At 39.3% G+C, this 17,731-nt stretch overlaps 1 protein-coding gene across 3 annotated transcripts in view; it reads right to left on the bottom strand.

The window, feature by feature from the left end:
* GPD2 (glycerol-3-phosphate dehydrogenase 2) overlaps positions 1 to 17,731 on the bottom strand; it is a 178,900-nt gene that overhangs the window by 119,908 nt on the left and 41,261 nt on the right. For all 3 annotated transcript variants that reach the window (XM_056110173.1, XM_056110172.1, XM_056110174.1), the window contains exon 2: positions 3,038 to 3,147. In XM_056110173.1, coding sequence (XP_055966148.1) covers positions 3,038 to 3,139 — 102 coding nt within the window. In that variant the 5' untranslated portion in view covers positions 3,140 to 3,147. The remainder of the gene's footprint in view (positions 1 to 3,037; positions 3,148 to 17,731) is intronic.

Raw genomic sequence — 17,731 nt, 5'->3', positions numbered from 1 at the left:
TCTCCCCGGCCCCCTAATGTGCTTTGACATTTCAGCAGCTACTAAAACCAGCCCTTCAGTAGGAGAACACAACCCCTGCTATATTTTAGGAGGGAAGTTTTTGTACCGGGAATATCAAATGAGCACAAGCAAGGACCAGGGAGACAGAGCTGAGAGTGCAGGAATGCCAGCAAAGTGTGCCTGAACTTGAAGTCACAGCCAGCTTTCTCCTACACCACTAGCACAGGCTTGCAAGACCAGCTAAGTCTTACAAAAGGAGGTCTGCTGAGCCACCGGAAACATCTTAGAATGTGGAAAATGTAGAAAAATACAATTAATATAACTGTACAAGCCAACACTTTCAGAATCATTCTGCAGAAAAATGGAGCATGCCTAGTCAGTCACATTTTAAAGCCAAAGCGTCCACAGGACATTGCCAGAGAATGGGTATCAAGGGCCAAATTGTTCTTGACTATTGAGTCAAGAAAATTTTTTTTGCCCAGAATGACTCTGATTGGCAGACACTTTCTGAAAGAGGACAGCTGAGGCCTGGGGTCATTTTATGTCAATGGCTCAAATGAGTTATTCCCCCCACCTCCATCCTCCCTTTTTCTTCTCTGTTTTGTCAATCCCTTTGGCTACATCCCACCTGCTACCCCAAAATATATATGCTCATGGAAGTGGCCTAAAGGGACAGGAATTACAACTCAAAAAAATGCACACTCTTGGAAGTATATCTTATGCGACTCACTGACTGAAATATGCATATGGTGATTTTTCTCAAAAGAACTTGTCAGACATAAATTGTAAGTCACTTAAGGGGCTGGAGAGACAGTATAGTAGTTAAAGCAAGTGCCTTGCAAATGGATGACCCAGGTTCAATCCCATATGGTCCCCCAAGCACTGCCAAGAGTAATTCCTGACTGTAGAGACATGAGTTGCCTTTGAGCATTGCTGGGTATGGCTCCCTGAATGTAAAATAAATAAAAATAAAAAATAAAATTGTAAGTGACTTAAAAATGATTTATCTATTTGACATTTCTATGAGGATGGATGATCAGGATGTCCAATTAAGAAGGAGAGGATAACACAATGTCCCAGAACCAACAGGCACTTCTGCGTGATTGTTTTGTTTTGTTTTTGTTTTTTTGCCTTGACTTTGCTAAACAAAATTCACTCAGGCTCAGATTGAGGATGGTATCATCTATTTTGTCCCTTCTATGAGATCAACTATTAAAGAGAAATAAGATGCATGTGTTAAATAGAATCGCCTAGGTCCAAAGTGAAGTTGTAAAGTCTGAGGTAGAATAAGCTTACTGTAGTTAACAGACATAAACCATGTACAAATTTAGGAACAACACATCATATATTAGATATCATGACCTTTGACCTTCTTTGTTTTTCAAGTAGTACTGGTAAATGTGGCAAAAGTCATCTAAACCGTAAAGTCCACGTCTCAAAACAGATTTGCCCTTCTGAAATAGCCTCAGCAGGGGCAAGAATTTTTCACATTTATTTTCAACATTTCTAAAGAAATAGTGTAACATGCCTGATGAGTTTTAAAAGCAAGGTGGTAAATAAATACCTGCAATATATGCAATATACTCACAATTAAGAACAAAAAAAAGATGAGTTCTGGAAGATATTCTGGTTTTGTTTTGGGACCACACTCAGAGAAGTTCAGGGGTTACACCTATATTTGCATTCAGGAATCACTACTGGTGGTGCTCAGGGGACAATATGGGATGCTGGGTATTGTACCAGAGTCAGTCATGTGCAAGGTAAGCACCTTACTACCAGCTATGCTATTTTGTTGGCCTCCCTCAGGGATATCTTAAAGGGCTGGAGCACACTTTTTGCATGCTGGACTCGTGGGTTCAACCCCCTGTACTGCAATGCATGGTCCCCTATTTACCATCGCAATTCCTCCCAAGAACTGGGCCCAAAATAGGCCTTCAGCACTAAAGAGTGTAATCCCAAAAGCGAAAAAAAAAAAAAAAACTTTTCTAAAGAAAAGGACAAATCTAACCATTTCCACACCATTCATCTTTAGAAGGACGCATTAAAACATGGGCATCTAATAAAAATCTTTTTAAAACTGTAAGTCAGCAAATTACATTATTAAAAATGCATTTTTAAAGTAGCATTTCTTATTAGACACTTGGGACTCTAAGCGACATCTGCTCCAAGCCACTGCCAGGTTAACAGGGGAAAAAAAAAGTTTCAAGTCAATTCACAGCTTAAAGGTTCTCAAAGAAATGTAGAAAATAAGTAGTTCACAGAGTACAGAAAATACTTTCCAAATTCCTTTACCTCCATGTCTTGAACGGGAAATGTTCCACCTAGTTGTAGCACAAAATGTCCTAATGGCATGAGGGAGAGTGAGCAGGAGACTGAGCACAGGGGGAAACTACCAGCATTTCAATCCCAGAAAATGATTCACCAAAATTATTTCCTGCATCAATTCAAACTACAGGAAGGCACAGATAAAGGGAAAAGATATGGTGCAAAGGAAAAAAATAAAATGAAATGTTAAATTACTACTTTAAAGTAGAAAATTTGATGCTACTCTCACTTTCCATGCCTATGCCCCACTTAAAAAGTTCACCCAATATAAAGGAGTTCTACATAAGTAACTAAACCTTTAAGAAACAAAACCAGGATTCAGAGTTGGGTCCTTTGTATAAACTCTTTCTTTTCCATTTCCTTTCTCAGTTGCCTGCCTTCTCACAAGACAAACTTTTGGCAGGAACACAGAAGGTGTCCAGATACTTGGATGAATTAGATGAGGAAAGCTTGAATGAACAAACCCTGGCATTCCCAAATGAAGCAGTCTTTTAAAACCAAAGAGCCAAAATAAGGGTAAAAAAATATAATACTTTCTGATAAAGTTATTTTTTGAAAAGCAGAATAAATAATTCTCAAGGATAATTTGGCAATATTCTTAATTTGTGTCTTTCAGGTCAAGTTAAGACAACAACAAAGAAAAAGCATTAACATACATATGTTCCATAGATTTAAGTGCTGTATTATAATCAATACATATGCGATTACTTACTTGCTTTCTTCTATAATGAGAAAACTGAGAGAGGCCAAGAACAGTTGCAAGAGCACCTCCTCCAACAAGAATGGACCCTTTCACTGCCTTTTGAAATGCCATTTCTTAGCCTATAAAGGAAAAGGAAAGGAAACAAAAATGTTAATTGGGACTTTACCACATAACAATCACAATAATAAAGAGACTATAGAGAACATAAAACTCTGCTAAACTAGAAAACACAGAACAAGGAAGTTACTAACATACTACTTTGAATGTCACAATTCAAAACAATACACACACAAAAAACCTAGACAGGAATTCACCACATAAATGTTAGCTAACAAAAGGAATTTTAAGTGAATAGCAAATTAAGAGAAAATGAGATATATAAACAATATGAAGTCAAAAAGAACCTGACAAAACTGCATGCTGAACTTGCATTTTTTTTCAACTGCTAATCCCCTCCACACAGAGACCTGTTAGAAGTCTTGTGTCACTGCCTGTGTCAATGAACTGACTCAGGGTCTTGGGCAAGGGTTTAATTCCAATGACAGTACAATGCAGCCGATTCCCAAGTTTTCCTATTTTTAAAGAAGTTCTCACTAAAAGCCAAAGCCAACACACTTATGTTTCTATATCTAAAATAGTGACTCTTTACTAAAAGAGCCAAAGAAGCAATACCTTGACCCCTTCGCGAAGTGATAGGTTCAACAATGCAAAATTGTTTTCTCCTAACCAGAGCTGCATTACAACGGTTTCCTGGGGAAACATGCAGACCAAGCACTCTTCCGTGCTCACTGTATTTTCCAAATAAAGGTTTGCACTGTATTAGCCCTTGACTTTTTCACACTCTCTAAGAATTATCCCACTATTGGAATGATGAAAATTTTGATGGTTTCTTGACAACTAATCTTTCAGAAATAAAAATACAGTTGCATAAAAATGGAAATCCCACCAAAAAACTTAGCAGCTTTTATTCTGGTAAGCAAGACAAAAGAATAAATATTTTAGAGTTGATATTGAGCAATGTGACATGTCTAGAAATTTCATTCACTATACACTATTGGACTAATGGAAATTTTGAAGGTTTCTTGACACTTTATTTTTCAGAACACACACCAAAAAAATTACATACAAATGGAACACCCACCCCAAAACTTAACTAGATTTTATTCTGTAAAATAAGACAAAAGGATCATTATCTTAGAGCTGATATTAAGCAATGTGACACGCCTAGAAATATCATTCATTATAGCCGTTGGTACACAGACATCTTCCTGGAAAACCACCAGCCCATTCTCTGACTAGGTGGAACTCTGACTTGCCTGAACAACACACCTTCTCCTTCTATAGACAAAAAGGTGCTTAATATGTGCCACTACAAAAGTGTTTGAATTCCATTTTCATGCCAAGCACGAAAGACCACGTAATATTACAAAATAAACTACATTAATTAAAATATTTGAGTCTACACTGGATAGATAAAATCTTTTACATAACCATCCCAAATCAAATAATTTGAATGCAGTGGATAAATACAATTCTTCAGAAAATTTATTCTGATATACTATAAAAAAATTAATAGCAAAAGTTGACATTTCTTAAAATTTTGTTTATGTACTGATCTCATTTCCTCTGAAAATTTTCTAATTTCTAAGACCCATTTCTTACTAAAATTATCATGCCTTTCTGGACAATAGACTAAGAAGATCCCAGTCCTGTGAAATATGCCTCGATCATCCACCCAGTCCTACGAACCCTCAATTCTTTGATTTCCCCCACACAACCCCCCAAAAAAGAGTTTCACCAGAAAAGTATTTTATATGCCTACAATCTCTGCTGCTGCAAAATTGTTCACTTCCTGCCCCTTCCACATCAACCATCCCCTTTCCAAACATTTGCTATGTTAGAGGTCTTGATTCATCTTTCAGCCAACCATATGTAAAATCTTATGCGCAAGACTGTCTGATAGTGAATTTTTTATCTTGACTAACTTGGAAGGCACCTACTTGTCATGGCTTAGCATCACCACTCCCAGTATTATTATAGATGTTCACATATGAGTCTATCATACCAGAGGAATTCTAGAAGCTGAGAGAGCATGATAGCTCCAGGCTAACTGGCTGCCACTCACAAATAGGAACAGAATATTAAAAATTAGTTCTAGTTACTTAAGTAATGTGTATGCCACCACCCCCACAGAGACAGCAGTTTGGCAGTTAGATGTGAGCTTTGTGGTTTAATGACTTTAGCTTAGAATCATTGATTCTTTCTTCTAGATAATGCCATTGATGACCTCACAAAAGATACCAAGTATCAACATCTGAGAAATGTATAGGGAGCTAAAGAATGTCACAGTAACATATTAACAGTCAATAAAAGTGCCAAAGGTGTTTCTTCAGCCAGGTAAGTTTGGAGCTACTTTTTCCAATTGAGGGGATGCATGACTTTCCTGAATATGTTAGTACTTTTTTCCAGTATGGGCTGGAGCGATAGCACAGTGGGTACGGCGTTTGCCTTGCACGCAGCCCACATGGCCGACCAGAGTTCGGTTCCTCCACCCCTCTCGGAGAGCCCAGCAAGCTAGCGAGAGTATCTCACCCGCATGGCAAAGCCTGGCAAGCTACCCATGACAATTCGATATGCCAAACACAGTAACAAGTCTCACAATGTTATTGGGCCCGCTCGAGCAAATCCATGAACAACAGGAGGACAGTGATACAGTGATACAGTGATTTGTGTGAAACCAAAAACGGATAGGGGTGGGGAACATATAAGTAGAACAGCAGATAGAATGCTTGCCTTACACACAGCTGACCCATGTTCAATATTCAATATAGTCCCCAGAACACTGCCAGGAGTGATCCCTGAGCCACAGAGCCAAGAGTAAGTCCTAAGCACCACTGTGTATAGCAAAGTAATTAAAAACCTTGCCAAGGGGGAATATTTTAGGGGTTTCACTACTAATGAAAAACACTAAGTGTATTATTTTTCAGAATTAGCAATAATATGAACTATTTTTTGGTACTTGCATAAAATAGTTTAAGCAATTATTTCTACTATGCTCAAATCCAATCATAAGATTCCCTCATCAATTGGTAATGAGTAAATCACTGGCAGGTAATTTTAAAAAAAGACCTTATTAATCAATTTGACATGGTTCTATCACTTCCTCACTATCCTTATTGTTGTTATAATAATTGCTACGTCATCTCATATCACTTGCAACAATATAATAAAAGAGGCAGCTATGGTTCAGATGAAGTAGAAAATTTTCTCAATATCAGTGTTAAAATCACCACCTAATTTATTCTAAGCAGTTCTGTCTACCTTTGTCTTAAAAGGTGACATCTTCAGGGCCAGAAATATATCACAGTGGGTAGGGCACTTGCCTTGCACAGGCCAACCTGGGTTCATTCCTTGCCATCCCATATGGCCTCTACAGCCCTGCCAGGAGTGATCTCTGACTACAAAGCCAGGAGTAACCCCTGACCATTGCCAGATATGCCCCCTCCCAAAAAAATAAGGTAACATCTCCCCAAAATTCACACCTATATTTTTTTTTATCATTCTCTAAAGAAGACATCATTCTTACTCCTTTAAAATGTAAAGTCCCCTTTCAGTTAGGGTTTCTCTAAGGCACTAAATTGAGCATCTAAGATAAATCTTCTGCCAGTATATGTCAAAAGTATGTTTTAAAGTTGAAAAAAGACTGAAATTTAGGACCACCTTGTATGTATGAGTCCTAGGATTAGATTCCTGACACCACAAAAAAAGAGGGGGATGAATATTTCTTCAAATACAACATACAAACTGTCAACAGATCATAAAACCTGCTTCCTTCATACCTAAAAATCCTTAGGGAACATCAAAACCACAATGAGATTGCACCCCAAGAAATAATGTTGTGTTGTCAGGAATGTGGAGGAAAGGGAGCCCTTTAGATACTTCTGGTGGGAATGTAAACTTTGATAGCCACAATGAAAAAGAGAATCCCCCAAAATAATAGTAAATATAATTATCATGTGCTTCAACAACTATACTTTTGGCTACTTAGCCAAAGAGTGGGGGAGAAAACATTCTCTCAAAGATAGCTGCACCCCCTTATTTATTGCATAATTTGATTTTTGTTTACTGCAGCCTCCTGAGCAATGAAATGCACAAGCAGCCCACGAGCCACTCTGCAATATTCTACCAGGCCAGATGACAGTTCAATACTGAATCCTGGGGATGCAACACCTCTGGAAATCAGTGGTGCCTGGCAGAACTCTGGGAATCTCTAGACCTGCACAAGGGGTTACAGTTAAGGCCATGTGGTATGGAGAACAACACTTGGGAACCTTAGCATAAGGTATACACCCCTCACCCAAACTACCTCCCTACTCCCCACTGGAATACTGTTTGCAACATTAAAAACATGGAAACAAATTACATGTTCTTTGGATAATTAAATAAAATGTAAAATGTGAGGTGTGTGTGTGTGTGTGTGTGTGTGTGTGTGTGTGTGTGTAAAATGTAATATTGTGCAGTCATTAAGAAAGATCTACTGGGGCTGGAGCAATAGTATAGCGGGTAGGGCGTTTGTCTTGCCGTGGCCATGCACCGCCAGGAATAATTTGAGTGCAGAGCCAGGAGTAATCCCTGTGCATTGCCGAGTGTGTCTCCCCGCCCCCCCCCAAAAAAAGGCAAAAAATAAATAAAGACATACTAACATCTGTAATGAAATGGAATTTTTAGGGAATTATGCAAGTAAAATGGGACAGGCAATAAAAGATAAATACTGCATGGAACTAAATAGTTGGTCCAAGAATTTAGCTTAGAGTCGGGATGGGAAGTTGAAATGGTGGAGGCAATTGGGACCTTGGTGGTGAGTGTGATGCTGGAGTGGTTTATGAATATAGATACCATCAACAGTCATGTAAAATCACAATGCCTCAATATTTTTTGTAAATTTTAAAGATAAATACTGTTTGATCTGATATGTAGAACCAAAATCAACAACAAGAAAAAAAATTACAGATACACAAAATATGCAAGATGAAGAGAGCAGAATAACAGAGGGAAAGAGATGAAGGTGGTCAAAAGGTATACACTTCCAGCTATGAGATAACCAGAATAAATTCTTAATAGATTATACAGCATGGTCACTGTAGTTGAAATACTATAGTGCAAAAACCTATTGAAACAATATTGAAACAAAAAATTTTAAAAAGCATTAAAAGTAAACTAAAAGGTAATAAAGTTATATCCTATATATTTGAATGTTGCTAAGAGTAGATATAAAAAAAACGTTCTTATCAGCAACTAGAGAGATGGCTCAAAGGACTGGAGGACCTGCTTTGCACACAGGAGTCCAGAACAACATGATCTCCAAGTACCATCAGAGCAGCTCCCGAGTACTGTACCAAGAATAGCCCTGACAAATGTCAAGTGTTCCCTCTTCCCACACGAAAAAAAAAAAATTAACTACTTAATTTAATTAAAGTTGTTATCATAAGAAAAAGAATCATAACACAGTGATTAATGCAACTAAACTTTTTGAGGTAATTATTTTACAATATATACACATACCAAATCAGTACAACATATACCTTAAACTAGTACATTGTTTTGTCCACCATAATTCAATAAAACTGGGAGAAAAATATTTCAATTAAAAGAGAAAAAAGGGAGAGTGGCTAAAAATAGAAATGGGGATAATAATGTACTGATACCATTTCTTTACTTCTTTCTTTTCTATTTTTTGTTTTTGTTTCTTGGGGGGCGAGGGGGGGCATTCCCAAAGGTGTCAGGCTTACTCCTGATCCTGTACTAAGGGATCACTCCTGCGAGGGTTGGGGGACCATATGGGATGCCAGGGAGTAAACTCAGGTCACCCACATGCAAGGCAAAAGCCCTACCCACTATACTTAGTAAGATCAGAAGATATAGGACACAGTTAAGGTAGAATGCTAATTTATCACCCCATATAAATTTCAGGAGTGTTAGATCTATTTCTTTGAAAAATATCATGGGTATCCTTATAAGGACTTCAGTGAATCTGTACAATGCTTTGGGGAATATTGCCATTTTGACAACATTAATACTCTCAATTCATAAACAAGGGGTATGCGTCTATTTTCTTGTGTCCGCCTTTATTTCTTGAAGTAGTGTTCTGCAGTTTTCTTTGTTATAGGTCTTTCACCTCTTTACTTAAACTGATTCCTAGGTATTTGATTTCCTGAGACACAATCAAGGAATTGGTGTTGGAAGAATACACACCTGAAACTCAACCAATCTTTGTAACTTTGTAATTCATAATGATGTCATGGGAAGGAAGGAAGGATGGAAGGAAGGAAGGAAGGAAGGAAGGAAGGAAGGAAGGAAGGAAGGAAGGAAGGAAGGAAGGAGACAGAGAAAGAAAAAGAAACTGCATGGGCAGTGACTATGTTTTACTTGAATTCCTGTGACTGGGGGTTCCTAAAATGACTGGAAGTGTTGGTTTCTTAATAAGGCATACTGCTAAAATATATTATTTTCTGAACCAAAATAATATCATATGGGGGAGGGGGAAATCAATAGAATATTCAGTCAAAATTACACAGTAAATTCAACCTTTATATTACCATATATACTGAGTGACACAAAATAGTGGAAAAAATACATAGATACATACACATACTATTACTGCAGTGGAATGAGAAATTGATTACAACTAAAAGTATTAAAGAATGCTTCAAAAAAAAAACAGAATACTTGAAGGAAAACATCTTCAAGGATAAAAAAAAAAGAGAGAATAGGGGCATGTCTGGATAGATAAAGAAAAACTGGAGGAAAGCACTAGAATGGGAGTATATGGAAATGCCTTGTTCATGACTAACCCTCGTGTGATTCCCTAGCATCACATGGCCATCCAAGAATCTTGAGAGGCAGCCCCAGAGGCCCTTTGGATAATTCTGGCACCAAAGGTGGAGGCCAACCAGCACTGCATCCTCGTATTCTGTAGCAGGTAGCTGGGAACCAAGGGGAGAAGTGCTTGGGTCTCCAGAGAACCATTTGGGAGCCCTCTCTTCCCAGGGGGCAGTGGGAATGTAGAGGAGAAAGAGGAACATCAAGTAATATTCAGGAGATATAAAATATATATTTAAAAAAAGTAGTGATCTGGTTTGTTTGGCGGAAGTGTATAAAATGAGTTTGAGAAGGAAGTGAGAGTAAAAGATAATACCATGTGAAAAACATGATATCTCTTCGGTCATCTTTGGCAATAGTGCACTGAGACTGCATATGAAGGACGCATGATGCTTCAGCTCATGATTTACAAAGTATTAAGTGGATTTCTGTATTAAAGCTTATAACAAAGACAGAACAAGCGTGGACAATGGCACAGTCTTTGATGATGTTGAAAGACTGATGTTGAAGATGATGAAACTGGTTAAGGCAACAATGAAATGAGCAAACGCACAAACTTAGGGAAAGTCTCTTATAACAGCACGCAATTGGTAGACCATGACAGGACCTCCCAACCTATGGCAGGGGTCTGGAAGAGATTAAACACAATATGGTAGCCAAGGTGGCTGAGGAATCGGCCCCAGTAAAACACTAAGATTTAACCGCCAGGAATAATTTCTGTGTGCAGAACCAGGAGTAGTCACTGAGCACCACCAGATTTGGTCCCAAAACAAAAAGACTTTAAAAAAAAAATACATTAAGCTTAAGAGAATTAAGAAAATCTGAAATCTTGACAGAATATTCACTTGGAGAACAGAGTAAGGGATGGATATGAGGGTCTCAAATTCACAAGAGCAATCAGATCCCAAGACGTAGTTTGGGAAAATCTTCTGCCAAGAACTAAGAGATAAAAGAGTTGCTGTGTAATCTAACAAACATGCTGCTAGCAAACTGAAGCTGTTCTGCTACTTCTCAAGAGTTTAGAGATGCCAAAAGAAGAGAGAGAACACAAGGGATTGCCCTGCCACAGAGGCAGGGTGAGATGGGAGGGATGGGGGTGGGAGGGATATTATCCATGGTGGTGGAAAATGGGCACTGGTGGAGGGATGGGTATCTGATCATTGTGTAATCGAAACCCAAGCACAAAAATTTGTACATCTACAACTGTACCTCATGGTGTTTCACTAAAAATAAAAAAAAAAAATTAAAAAAAAAGAGTTTAGAGATGCATGTCTAGTCAACCTTGCAACTACTCTGGTTCAACTAATTCTTACTGTGTTTTGAGGACAACCATTATAGAGTGGCTTCAACAAGAAGAACAACTACTCGGATCCTATCAGAGTCCCTCCCTACTTACCGCTTCCACCTCTTCCCACACATAGGAAGTTTGCGCTCTCAACTAAAATCACATCTATAAGCTTAAAAACAAACAAAAACCAGCCACTGAAAGAGACAGGAGGTCCCCTTGGCAACTACCACGAGCAAACTCATTCCAGGGCAAACTACCCGGCCCCTGAATTTTCTGAATGGCATACCCAAATAACATTTCCTGTTGTTGCTCTTAATTTAGCGTAAATTAAAATTCATTTAAATGAACTTTTCACTCCTCTGTGGAGAGGGCTGGGGATTGCAGGAGCTTCCCTTTTACAAAAATTCTCTCCTCTGGCTTTTTACAGAGGAATAGACATTACAATTTCAATCCCAAGGTTCTCCACTAATCCCCATGTTTTGCTTTGTTTTTAAGAAAATGTTCATGGTTGAGTCTCACGCCAGTACAGACATAAACTATTGATCCCTGTCCTGTCCCTTTCAAAAGTGAAAGAGGGTGGGGGTGGGGGGTGGGAGGGGACATCATATATGGTTCCCTGAGCACCACTGGGTGTGGCCCAAAAATCAAAAAACAAAATAGAAGAAAGAAAGAAAGAAAGAAAGAAAGAAAGAAAGAAAGAAAGAAAGAAAGAAAGAAAGACTTAGTTTACATTCCCATAAGAAAGTACCTACAGTTCAGGGATACAAAGCATCACTGTATCACTGTATCATAATCATCCTGTTGCTCATTGATTTACTCAAGTGGGTGCCAGTAACATCTCCATTAGTCCCTGCCCTGAGATTTTAGCAGCCTCTCCTTACTCATCTTTCGCAATGATTGGAGGCTCTTTCAGGGTCAGGGGAATAAGACCTGTTATAGTTACTGGTTTTGGCATATCAAATACGCCAAAGGAAGCTTGCCAGGCTCTGCTGTGTGGGCGGGATACTCTCAGTAGTTTGCTGGGCTATATATATGATTTGTTGCCTACTGTCTGAACCCCATCAAATATGATATGGTAACTATGGAAAATGGGTAGGGAGTATCTAAAGATGTGTCCAGGAATATATTCACTCATATGTGAGGCATGTGGAAAGCCGCCTAGAGCATGGTGGCGGTTGGGTAGTGGAGGTTGGCTTCTGAGGCTGGGTCTCTTGGGACAGCGAGGGCTCTCACCCACCCCCTCTGGGGCGCCCTGAGTGAAAACAGCTTGGTGCAGAGTCCGGTGGCATGGTTATGGGGGCCTCATTTTATGCTCCCTTCCGGGAGAAGCAGCATAAGCAGAATCCAGTCAGCATAAAAATACTTATTTAGCACGTGCAGATCTTACCAGTTCACGCTTATTCGATGATCCCCGTCCCAAATCAAACAGTGGCAAGGCTACATCCTGAAGCTGCGGCTGGAGTTCTACACACACGACTCTCATGTTGAAAAACTGCTTCTATATCCAAGTAATAACCTAAGCACACCATGCACTACCTTCTCTTTCCCCAATATTAACCTGCTTTGTCGCAGGGATAATTAGCACTCGGTCTGCAACTGCATCCTCTCTGACCAAGCAGAGACACAAAACATCTTACACCCTGTGATCCCTACAGAGGTGATCCCTACAGAAACAGTCCTCCAGCTGTATTTTTTTGGAAGTTATCAAACATAAACAAAACAGCATCAGAGAGGCACAGAAGACTCTTCCCAGGGAACAGAAGGGAGTGTCTAGTACATAAACATAAAATGAATTGTCCCTTTCTTTGGCTGCCTTAAACAGGTTTTTAAAGATTTAAGCCTGGTAAAAGGCAGATGACTCGGTGTCAAAGCACTTGCCTTGTGCTCATGGAGCCAGGATACATTAAGGGCAACCCCAGAGGGCTGCCGCTGGGAGCGCAAGTGTCACAACCAGTGTAAACTCTTAGCCACGCCACACGACACAAGTCTGTGTGAGCACCACAACTAAAGGGTGCAACTCTCAGCAAACACTGCAACTATAAAAACATTGAAGCACTGCAACAAAGCAGAAAACCCCCAAGCAGTGTAACTAACAAGTGTGTTGAGCACCACAGCTAAGAGCAGCGGCACGCCTGGAAAACACCACAACCAAGTGTGTGAGCACTGTGAAAAAAATATGTGCAGCCTTCAGTCAACTGTGTGCCTCTGTGGGCACACACACGTTTGTGTGTGTTTTTTGAGGGGGAGGGGTAAGACAACACACAGCTGTGTTCAGGGATCACTCCTGGCAGGACTCAGGGAACTAAACAGTGGGCCAGGCAGGGATTGAACCCAGCTCAGCTGCTTGCAAAGGAAGCATTTTACTCTCTGTACTAGCACTCAGACCCCTAACTGTGTTTCTTTTTGAAAAAAGAATTTAAGGGGCCAAAAAGATTTTACAGCAGTTAGAGTGCTTGCCTTGTACACAAGTCGTGCCAGGTTCAATCTCCAGCATCCCATATGGTTCCCAAAGCACCACCAGGAGCAATGCCTGAGTGCTGAGCCAGGTATAACCCCTGAGCATTGGCAGGTGTGGCCGAAAAACAAAAAAAAATTAAAAAGTTTAAGACAAGTTTTCACAAGAAATTGATCCAAGTTCATTCATGAAAGATCATCCCCAAAAGAAAAAAAAGTGAATACATTAAGTTCTGAGAAGCAAAACTTCTATATATTTCTTTAATATTTCTTCCCAGTTCTTCCTCTACTTTAATGTGTGTATAATCCACAAACTAATGATGACAACCAACTGCTGTCAAAAATTCAAAGGCTGAGGGGCTGCAGAATACAGGAGGTTAAGCACTTGGCTTCCTTGAAGACACTTTAGTCAACCCTGGTTAGATACCAGCACCACATGTGGTCCCTGAACACCGCCAGGGTGACTCCTGATGAGGAATGTCAGTCAGGAATAAACCCTAAGCACTGCGGGATGTAGACCCAATCCCTCCTCCACCAACTTCACCAAAAAAATGCATACGCTTGGGGCTGGCGTGACAGCACAGCGGTTAGGGTGTTTGCCCTGCACAAGGCCGACTCAGGTTCGATTCCCAGCATCCCATAGTCCCGAGAACCGCCAGGAGTAATTCCTGAGTGCATGACCCAGGAGTAACCCCTGTACAATGCCAGGTGTAGTTCAAAAAAAAGAAAAGAAAAAAAACTGCATATGCTGTAAGATAAACATTTCTCGATAGTCATGGCAAAATGTATTATGACAAAACAAGATGAAAGAACCAGATGAATGAAGAAACTACAATATATATACAATAATGGAACGCTTCTCGTCTATAAGAAAAGATGAAATCGGGGTTGGAACAATAGCACAGAGGGTAGGACGTTTGCCTTGCACGTGGCCGACCAGGGTTCAATTCCCAGCATTCCATATGGTCCCCTGAACAACGCCAGGGGTAATTCCTGAGTGCAGAGCCAGGAGTAACCCTTGTGCATGGCCGGGTGTGACTCAAAAAGAAAGAAAAAAAAAGATGAAATCATGCAATTGCTGCTACATAGATGGATTTGAAGAATACCATGCTGCATCCAAGTCAGAAGGAGAGATACAGACACAAACTGATCTTTCTCATACATGAGGTATAAAGAAACAGCAGGATAAATGCTCAAAGGCAATGCGGTGAGGGGCCAAAGTGAGAGTGCAGCAAGTAAGGTGTTTGTCTCGCACACAGCTGACAGACCCAGGTTCAATTCCAATACCCCATATGGTCCTCGAGCCCACCAGTACTGATTGCTGAGCATAGGACCAAGAGTACGTCCTGAACACCACCAAGAATAGCCCAAAAATAAAGGCAACAGAAAGGAAGAACTAGTCTTCAGTTGGAAGATGGGGAAAGGGTGAGAATGGGATGTGGGGAGGACAAAGCAGAGGGTGTAGTGCTGGAGTATAATGCACGAAGCCCTACTATTAACAACCCTACCATTAATAACTTTTCAAACCACAGTGGCACAAAAAAAATTTTAAAGTCAAAGAACCAAGTACACATAAAGAGAATGGTTAGAAATGGCAGGAATCGACACCTACGGATAGTAGATACACGGAACAGGTAGACTGCCCCATAGCTGGAAGCCTGTCTCACGAGCAAAGGGGAGAAGGCAGCTGGAATAGAGAAGGAATCACTAAGAAAATGATGGCTGGAGGAATCAGTCGAGATGGGAGATGTGTGCAGAAAGTAGATAAAGGACCAAACATGATCATCTCTCAGTGTCTGTACTGCCCAGAAGTAGAGAGAGAGATTATGGGGAATATCGTCGGCCATGGAGGCAGGGGGATGATGGGAAAGGGGGTTATACTGGAGATATTGGTCTTGGGGAATGTGCACTGGCGGAGGCATGGGTGTTTGATCATTGTGTGATTATAACCCAAACATGAAAGCTTGTAACTATCTTACGGTGATTCAATAGAAAAGAAAAGAAAAGAAAAGAAAAGAAAAGAAAAGAAAAGAAAAGAAAAGCCAGGAATCCTCAGATGCTGTATATCTAAATTTCTGGATTATGGCATATACTAGCTTCAGTCAATTTCCCCGGGAAGTTTAAAGCAAAAAAAGATGGAAAAAAAAACCTTAACAAGAGGCGTGCTTTAATAAATAAAAGAGACAGCCAAGATCAGGAAGCAAAATGAAACACAGGCACTCTTTGTGGTTCACAGAGCTTCATGCCAGAAGTACTAAGGACAAGCTTCTTACTGGTTTCCCTGGGGCACCTTTAGGTCAGTTGGATCGGTTCAGAAGCAAACACATGGCTGCAGAATAACTGGGAAAGAGGTTAGTCCAGACCCATTCTTAGCTCAAAAGAGGGCAGGACCCTGGAAGTCTGACTGAAAGTGTAGTTGGCAAAGGGAAGGGGGAGCCTGTCCCAGAGGTTCAAGGCAGAGCTCAAGAAATGTAAGCCAAAGGCACAAAAAGGAAGAAGGATAAAACAAGGTCACAATTTAAACTAAGTTCATTAAAAGTCCCTGCTTTTTTTTATTTAAAAAAAAAGTCTCAAACATGAACCTTTGGAGACAGTTTTTGTTTCAATATGCAACGTCCTAACTGATAAAAGCACTGACTCCATGAAGCTCTATGAAAGAAAATCATCAGAAAGCGAGGTAGGCCTTAGGATATACAATACATGTTCACACTCTAAGTGTCATTAATTGCATAAGGCGATTTTTAAAATAATGTTGCAAAGCAACTTTCATATTATGAATTTATGTTTTTAGCCATTTCTAAAGTATATACTGAAATGACGATCACAAATTTGACCCCTTCCCTTATTTTCATGAGGCACACTGTAGATTTACAAGAAATCAATAAAGCCCATCTCAGCTAATAATAGATTTATATTCATTAAATGCAAATGATCATAGTGTAATTCACAATGGAATCATCTCTATTGTATTTGCTTTTCATAGAATTGCTATAAAAACCATAAAGAATATGGTTAATTCATGCAAGTGAACTTGTTTTCCACTTTCAGTTCATTTAAAACTAAAATTAATATATATTCTATCACCATAAATGGTTATTGTATTTTTGTTTAAAATCATAAAATCAGGAGGGCTACTGGACCTCTGATAGTGGTCGGATGCAGTAATCTTATACATCAATATCATAAATGTTAAACACTATTGCAATCATGCTCCCTAACTATAAATTAAAATACAAGATCATATATTTAATTTTATCTAAAAATATTTCTGCCCTGCTTACAACATACTTAACGTAATCCCAAGAAGCATAAAATAAAATGTCTCTCACAACTGAAAATCTGGAACATTCCTTCTCCAAAATGCCCTCTCCTTAGAGTCAGGTTAGGGAATTGAATGAGTAATGGGCCTAGAATGACATTAAAGAAGCTTCTGCACGCATACATGCATGCATGCATGTGTGTGCATACACACACCCTTTCAACTAATGAGATGCATCTCTTAAAGAGATGCTAAAATTTTCCTTTAATTCCGAATTGAGGAAGAATATGACAATGAATCACACATAAAAAGTTCTTCAGGCAGACAGATATACTGCCCTAGCTTCTTAGTCTTTTACCCCTTTACCATTCCTATTATTGAGCTAGAAAACCCAACATTAGGGTTCATATTTCTTTAGCAGCATAAACCAGATTTTGAGATTTTACATGCTGTTCTAGATTGCTTCAGTGAAGAAAGCAAAATTCTTTATTAGGGAATAAAACCGCATAACAAACAATAGAATTCAAATTATCAGTCCTTATAGCAAAAAGAATATAGCAAGACTCTCATCCTGATTTATGAAAAAGACAAGAAAGCCTTATAAATCAATCATAATTATGGTTACTAGGTACATAAACCAAACATCCCATAAGAAAATGTCACTTTACTATATAAATAAAATAATGTTAAAAAAAATATATACCAGGGATGTGACTCAATGGCAGAGCACCTGATTTGCATGTATGATCCCCAGCATTACAATAAACAGGAATGAAAGCTACAAACATGTCGAAACACTGTGAATCTAATACAAGAGCTTGAA

The sequence above is a fragment of the Sorex fumeus genome, unplaced genomic scaffold (assembly GCF_029834395.1).
Source record: "Sorex fumeus unplaced genomic scaffold, SorFum_2.1 ptg000009l, whole genome shotgun sequence".
NCBI classification, from domain to species: Eukaryota; Metazoa; Chordata; class Mammalia; order Eulipotyphla; family Soricidae; genus Sorex; species Sorex fumeus.
The sequence above is the reverse complement of the archived record's forward strand: the minus strand, read 5'-3'. Positions and strand labels throughout refer to the sequence as shown.